Here is a 7,977-nt window from a genome sequence, read left to right on the forward strand (position 1 = left end):
CGTTTCCTCAGGATTCTCCTCAGTGAGGTGCTGGTGTAAAACGGCCGAGCAGCAGAACCGTCATTTTTCTCCAGGTCCAAAGCTGAAAACCAGAAGTAAGTGGTGGTTTAGGTGTGTGTTTTTATTTATTTATTTAAAGTTTCAAATTAGTTGATGACCTTTATACAGTGGTTCCTCGATTTACGACGTTGGTCCGTTCCTACGTCGCGTCGTAAACCGATTTTCGGTGTAAGTCGGAACATACGTACATACTGTACGTAAATAACATACTGTACGCATTTATCCTATCCTAACACCTGTCCTCCTCGGTCCTTCCGCCGCGCACACCAAACACGAAATTCGCGTTACGACGTTTACGACGCAAAACCACTTAAGTCGAAACAAGGCTTTATACAGTAAATGGGAGATGTGTCGTAACCACGAAACATCGTAACTCGGGACTGACGTAACCCGAGGACCTCCTGTATATATAATTTTTTTTAAATAACTCAGGTTTCCATGAAACCAACTACATTTTTGCTGCTCTTAATGGGGAAATTTCTGGAGTTTTTTACACCTCAAATTATTATTTTGTTAAACAAATTATCAGATGGTTCACTCTAATGATGCTGGCTTGACAGTTCCATCAATTTCCTGAAAACGTTTTAAAAACCTTATTTGATATATTTTAAAATGCAAAATAATAATGAAAAGCTACACAAAACACAACCTATAATTTCTTTAAGAAAATCCCAAATAATCCTGGCATTTAAGAACAAGACCGCTAATCTGCAAAGTTTGGTGATTCCTCTGCTAAAACACACCCCCTAAACCTGGCAATTAACAGATGAGTTGAATCAGGTGTGTGTGAGCAGAGGAACCAGGATATTTGCTCCAAGACTGGAGTTGTGTGCCCCTGCACTAGAGCATTCAGTCATGCCCCGCCTCCCGTTCTCAGCAGAGACCTTCTAAAACACAGTGGCTTAATGCATTAAAACAAGGTCCAAGGAATAAAAAGTTCTCTCAGATATTTTTTGCGCAAATGATCTGCATTTTTAAAAAAATACTGGCTTTAAATGGGAAGAAACATTTTTTTAAAAAAGATTAATTTATTGCTTTTTGGATTACAGGTTTTTATTGCAGCAGTAGAGTCTTCGTATGAGCAGTGATTAGTGAGAGAAATTTAGAGTCCTTCTGTGATAGTTTTAGTACATTAAACCATGTGCTGTGAAGCCCAGAGAACAGATTCGGCAGCTCTCGCTGTTCTCCATCTCGGAAAACCAGCCCAATGTTGGTTTTGTTTTCTTGTGCTTGGAGGTGTTTTTTTTAAGCGGAGGAATATTTGGAATATCAGTTTCACCTGAGCCTTTCATACTGCACGCTGCCTGGAAAACACTTGTGGTTAACGTTTCTGAATTACAGCATTTTTGCCTTGAGTTTCAATTTTTTATTTGTATAAAAAGCACATGTTCATTTTTTGTTTGTACAAAAGGTACAAATACATCAAATACATTATATCCCCATCACAAAAACATACAAAAAACGATTTTTCCAACATTTTTAAAAAGGGTAGCTCTTAAAACCTACACCTCCCCGTACAAATGAACCGAAATGGCTTTGACATCCTCAGAGAAGAAATGATTTCCTAAGGTTTTCTGCGTGTGCAGCAGTTTCCCTCTTAATTCTGCTTCTGAATGATTCTCAGCACCGGTCAGAACTCCTTACAGCCGCTTCAGAACAGCTGGGAACTTTCAGACGAGAAATGCTGTGAATGGGGAATTTTCTGCCCGGACTGACGCATCTTTTCTGGACAAGCCTCTGGTCCTGAAGGGTGGCCTTCAGTGCCCTGTGTGTGGGGCGGGGGAACTCGGGACTTTGAACAAAACGGGGGTGGAAGATATTCATAAGCCCTTCGTGTAAGTAGTAAACCTCAGGCATACAGTACTTTTGTCTTTGAAGAAATTCTCCACCAAACCTTTATCTGCTGAATCTGTAACAGAGTCGGTCACCACTGAGAATAACGTCAGTGTTTGGTAAAAGAACACACAACTTGACTCAACACTTATAACAAGTCAAGGGGCCAGTGTTGAACTGGACATTCACTTCTAAGTGTGTTTGAGTAAAGCTACGTGTGCTTTACAAAGACCTCAGCTAATTTTGGTCAAGCCACCACTTACACTACAGGCAGGAACATTGCTGTGTGGATTTGATGGCCACCAAACGACAGCAGCATATGAGTGGTGTTGAATGATTAGGTCTGGAACATCCGTTACTCCAGATAATGCAATATCACTGCTCCACAGCGTTTATCCTCCTCTAGCCCACGCTGAGCGCAGTGACTCTGTGGAGATTACACATGTTTTATATTGTCTCTGTCCAAAGAATTACACATTGTGTGAAAGTGTCATGATGAATGGACAATTAGATTCATTAATTCATTCTTTCATTGTCTGAAACCGCTCATCCAATTCATGGTCACTGTGGGTCTACCCAGAATCACTGGGCGCAAGGCAGGACCACACCCTGGAGGGGGCGCCAGTCGCAGGGCAACACACACTCACACCTACGGACACTTTTGAGTTGCCAAGCGACCTACCAACGTGTGTTTTTGGACCGTGGGAGGAAACCCACGCAAACACAGGGAGAACACACCACACTCCTCACAGACAGTCACCCGGAGCGGGACTCGAACCCACAACCTCCAGGTCCCTGAAGCTGTGTGACTGTGACACTAACCTACTGCATCACCCCTGGACCAATAGAAATGCTCCAAAAGCACTTGGAATAAAATCTTCTACATTGACTTCCACTGAAAGTTAAGTTTTTCCCTCCTTCTCCTGTAAAGCTGCTATTTTGGAGATGTTTTATTTTTTTGGGATAGTGAAGATATGTATGTTCAACTAAATACAAGTAGATGATTTCACTATTTCTAAAGTGTCTCAGTCTTTCTAAGTGCATGGAAATGTGTTAAAATGATCCTCAGTGGTAACTGACCACACCCCTCAGCTCCAGCAGATGGAGATCAGGCTTCAAACTCCTAAAGTTTTAAACTTCCTAAAAACAAATTATTTACATGGTTCACACTTCTCATGTCTGAAGTGTACTTCATTTCTGGTAAAACACAGCAGTAACAAGAAGTTGGGAGGTGCACAGTATTTCACAAGGATCCAATTGTTTGGATATTAACTCCAGCAAAGTCGACTCATCTTTAAAAAGTCCCTTTGGTTTTAAATGGAAGACAATCACCAATGTTTGCGTTTCTCTCTGAACTGACTGACAACTATACACACATCAGCCACAACATTAAAACCAGGGACAGGTCAATCTTGTGGCTGATTCATTCAAACCAACTTTTAACCATTAAAAACCAAGTAATAAAATGTAAACTTTTTAAAATGGTAAACTTTGCTCAAGGCAGGAAACGTAGCATCAGCTAACTCTCACTGATCATGTCCACGTCCTGCAACAAAAAGGCTTAATACCATACATTAATTTGATGATAAATACTATGCACATTAAGTCATTCATTGCGGGATATTTGGAAGCACCAATTCCTCATCAAATATTTATATTTTTGGCGGTAGAACAGCCACAGAGTGCACACTTCAGAGACACTTTAAATTTGACCATGTGCAAAGTGTGACACGGTTGAAAAGCAATTACCCTGACGCCTAGTGGCCTGGAGCTGGACTCTGTACTAAACCTATTTTAAACATAGCCACCTGCATGTGGGTGGACCAAATCTATGACACATAGAGCTGTCTAAAGAAAAACGTATCTCCATTTCTGTGGATTTTTAGTTTACTACATCAATTGACCTGTGTGAAAAGTTCATGATGAATGGACCAATAGAAAATGCTTTTGGAATGACTTGGAATAAAATATTTTTACATTCACTTCCATTGAAATTGAAGGGTTTTTCCTTCTTACTATTTTGGAGATACGTGTTTTTCTTTGGACAGCAACAATAAACTGCTTCTGAGTTGCACTTGGGAGAAAATTGTAAAGAAAATAAATAATAACCACAAATGTTGTTTGCTACTGTCTCAGGGGGTGGGGTGGGGGTGAGGGGGATGAAACATAACTCATCGCCCCTTTAAGTAAAATAGGGAGTGGCTAATATAATTAGAAGGTTTACACTTGTCCACTTTCCATCCCTCAAACTGTCCCAATGCTCACAATGTTGCAATTTCCATGAACATCCAGCGATGGTGTTATTTGTCGTTCCCATTAATGACCGGCAATGATGTCACTGGTCCAGAAGCGTGTGGATAAGGCAGCAGTCAGCAGCAAGAGGCAGAAAATGGGTCAGATCTCAGTGTCAGAGTCAGAGTTAAAGTAAGAGTGTGTTTGAAGTGAGAGTAGGAGTTAGAGTCAGACTGAGTTAAAGTGAGAGTCAGAGTGTTAGACTCTTATTAGGGTTTAATAAGAGTCAGGGTGAGGGTTCCAGTCAGACTGGAGTCAGATTTGGAGTCAAAAAGGCCAGTCCTTTCTTCGTTTGGTGGTCACAGTGCATAGCACCTTCAGTCTTTTCTTTTACGGAAGCGAAAGGTCTGTTTCTCACAGTTGTAGTGCAGTTGCATCTGGTTACAGTACACGCTGTGGGGGCCGTAGTCTGGAACAGCCACGAAGGAAGTTAAAGAGTTAAAGTTAAAGCATGCTGAGTTTGGAGGAGGAGTAAAGCTATTCCCTCAGTGGTGAGAGTCTGAGATTTTCAGGGTGTTTAGTTTTGGTCCCCAACATCTACGCCCTGCTCTTTCTTGGACTCTGATCGACTCCTCCCAGAATTCTGTGCAGGCCGGGGGACATGAGGAAAGGTTTTGCAGGAGTGCCATCATTTCTCTCCAAATCCTCACCTAGATCCAGCAGGCAGCAGGGCAGAGAGACAAGCAGAGGGACGTTAGTGAAGTCAGAAGGTGGAAAAGTTAAGACCAAATGTAGACAGATATTAACATCTGCAAGAGAAATCAAAAGCACTGGGCCAGAGTGTGGATTAATGTGCAGCGTAAGACTTGTGAAGCTGTAGGAAACAGTGAAGTGCAGCAGTGAGGCCTTGGACCCACACAAAGTACCAAAAATACAGAATTAAAATGGCACATGTGTTAAAAAATATATACCTTGTTCAGTGCATGTGCACATTAATGTGTGTATCTGGAGCCCACCAACATGCACACTGTGAAACAAGTCCACCCAGTTTGTTTACTTTGTGGTGCCTAGGTCAGAATGATTAAACAGGGGATAAAGTCTTCCTGATTCTGATCTGCTTCTGACTTCACGTGCAGAGACTTTAGAATCACCCCGCCCCCTCGTCTGAGTCTGTCCAATCACAGCGCAGGACCCGCATTTACGTGAGAGCGCGATGACGAGGTTAAACGCAGCAAAACAGACACACCGAGAACACAGAAGCAAGAGAACCGAGCAAAAGTGTCTAAAAACCAGAGCTTCTGTTACTTGCTCGTCACTGCTGTGTGTTTGGGACCAGGGGGAACAGTGAGCAGCTCGTTATAAGTTGGAGAATGCTGCTGTGGGGCTTATGGGGTTTGGAAAAGAGGCAGAATATGCAGTTTCACTCAGGGACCTTGTTCCACTGCTAATTACTGGAAACAGTGGATGTTGCTCTTTGAAAACCACTGGTGTGTGCAATAAAAAGATGTTGATTATATTCACATAATCATCTGGTGTTTGTTGGATTAACCTCCTGGACTCACTGCTTGGATTCAGCAAATTAAACTTCTCTCAATGCTCACACAGTAACAAATAATTCATATGGTCCGCAGTAACTGTGAGGATGTACTTACAGAAACAAAGGAACAAAGTGTCCACACACATTGCATAGACGCTGAAGAAGCCATGTGCAATCAAATAGGAACCGAACACGATTGTCTATCAGAAAGAGAGAGAAAGAAGCAGAAAATGAAGAAAAAGGACGGACAAATCAACCCAAAACTCCAGTGAAAACACTCCCTCACCAGCAGAGGAACCCAGTAGTTATTCAGCACCGGAACTTCCTCCTGGATGATGGGGATCTTGTGTGTGAAGAAAAAGAAGGCAATAACACCTGAAAAGTAAATGATTTAAGGGTCAGCTGGAGTGCACACCAGCCGTAACGACGTTGCTATACTGCCTCTATGTGGCGGAAGTGAAGTAATGCAGGAAGAAATAAGAAATATTTCGGATATGAAGACATTTATATATCTACAGATATATATTTTTTGCCCTGTAATGGTGTATATATATATCTCCAATCTCCAAATGATTCACACACACACACACACACACACACACACACACACACACACACACACACACATTTATACATATGGCTTTAGAATTAACTTGGAAATAATATAATACGTAAATGAATATATAAACAAAGGGTGGTCTCTGGAAGTTCTGTAATTCTGAAATATTAAAACATAACACAAAAAGATCATAAACCCAGACGTACCCACACTTCCTGCCACCAGCAGTTTCCCTAAGAAGAGCAGAAAGTCCGTAACTTTGTCCAACACTGCGACCCTGTGGTGAAATAATGTGATTTAGATTAAAGTGGCAAATAAGAGACAGAGTTTCACCATCAGAGGCCACGATAAAAAACGTCTTACCTCACTACATTCCTCATCAACAGAAAGAAGGCTTCCCTCGCTGAGGTGCAGAAATTCTTCCCATAGATTGCGATCTGAAATAAACACCAGTCATTAAGTGAGTGGAAGTAGGCAGTTGGGGTTATAAGCCTTCCTAAAGGGCATTTCAGCCATGCATACTGAGGGAGGAGAAAGGGCCGATCAGTGGGTTTATCGTCAGATCCTCACCATGATGTAGGCGTTTCTGTTCATGAAGCGAATGAAGCGCTCCAGACACCAGAAGCAGCATTTCAGACAGCACAGCAGAAACCGGGCCAAAACATTATGAGCTCCTGGACACACACACCACAAGTACAATGACACAGATACACACTGATACTGTTAAATACAGCTGTATCTCGCGGAGAACATCTCACATTAAGATTACACTGAATATTTACATTTGCTGATCTTTAGTGTTCTCCAAAAACCTCATACCTTTGAGTTTGTGGTCCAGGTATTCCAGGACTATCCGGATGAGCTGGACAACGGCGAGGATCAGAGAACCAAAGGCGAGAGAACCCGTATGATACCTGCAAAGTGAAAACACAGAACTTCCATCGCACAAGTCTACAGCTGCTCAACCGCACAGGACCTCAACTGTACAATTCTGTGTCTTAATCAGACATCTGTGACCTCATAACCCCCACAAGCCCCACAGCAGCTTTCTTCCCGTCTAAACAGCCCTGTTCAGAACGCCCGCTTTCAGCGCCCGTTCCTTTAAATGATAACGACCTGAGCGCACAGCAGTGAGGAGCGAGGAGCAGAAGCTCCGGTTTTTAGCCGTTTTCACTCAGTTCACTTTCTTGTCTGTTCTCGTTTTCTCTGTTTTTACTCAGTGATGACAAAATGTCGATCAATGACCTGACCTTGCTCATAAAGACTGGGGCTTCCTTGAAAGCTTCTTCTATTTTATTTTAGATCCTTTTCCAAAAGATCATATTAATATTGCTCATTTTATTATTATCCTTTTATTGGTCATAGGTCACTTAAAAATTGTAGACTTTTCGGGAACGTGTAGCAGACACTGATTTCTTGTGTTTGTATTACCCTCAATGTGTGCGAGATTGAGAGTTAGCTGTGTACCGTATGGCTCGAGAGAAAGAGGAGAAGACTGGGCAGGGAGGGATATCTGCTGGCTTTCTTTTGGCCCAGTAATACGATGCGAAAGCTCCTGCGATGGTGCACTGCTCCAGAGCGATGGTGAAGTTCACGAGCCACAGAAACACAAACACGTTACTGAGCTGCAGCACGAAGATGTAGCGATGATACACACTCTCCCCGCCGTAAAAAGCAAACAAACACTGGGCTCCTGGACACTCACGAGTGATATTTGTGCGGTTGAAGGTCTGTCAGACACACACACCCACACAGG

General features: G+C 42.4%; 1 protein-coding gene across 2 annotated transcripts in view; it reads right to left on the reverse strand.

The window, feature by feature from the left end:
- Positions 1-1,478: 1,478 nt before the first annotated feature.
- LOC136678913 (choline transporter-like protein 5-A) overlaps positions 1,479-7,977 on the reverse strand; it is an 80,734-nt gene continuing 74,235 nt past the window's right edge. For both annotated transcript variants that reach the window (XM_066657101.1, XM_066657102.1), the window contains 8 exons: positions 7,689-7,951; positions 7,041-7,135; positions 6,792-6,895; positions 6,585-6,658; positions 6,428-6,498; positions 5,949-6,037; positions 5,778-5,862; positions 1,479-4,835 (listed from right to left, as the gene is read on the reverse strand). In XM_066657101.1, coding sequence (XP_066513198.1) covers positions 4,723-4,835; positions 5,778-5,862; positions 5,949-6,037; positions 6,428-6,498; positions 6,585-6,658; positions 6,792-6,895; positions 7,041-7,135; positions 7,689-7,951 — 894 coding nt within the window. In that variant the 3' untranslated portion in view covers positions 1,479-4,722. The remainder of the gene's footprint in view (positions 4,836-5,777; positions 5,863-5,948; positions 6,038-6,427; positions 6,499-6,584; positions 6,659-6,791; positions 6,896-7,040; positions 7,136-7,688; positions 7,952-7,977) is intronic.

This window comes from Hoplias malabaricus, chromosome Y, assembly GCF_029633855.1.
Source record: "Hoplias malabaricus isolate fHopMal1 chromosome Y, fHopMal1.hap1, whole genome shotgun sequence".
Lineage (NCBI taxonomy): Eukaryota > Metazoa > Chordata > Actinopteri > Characiformes > Erythrinidae > Hoplias > Hoplias malabaricus.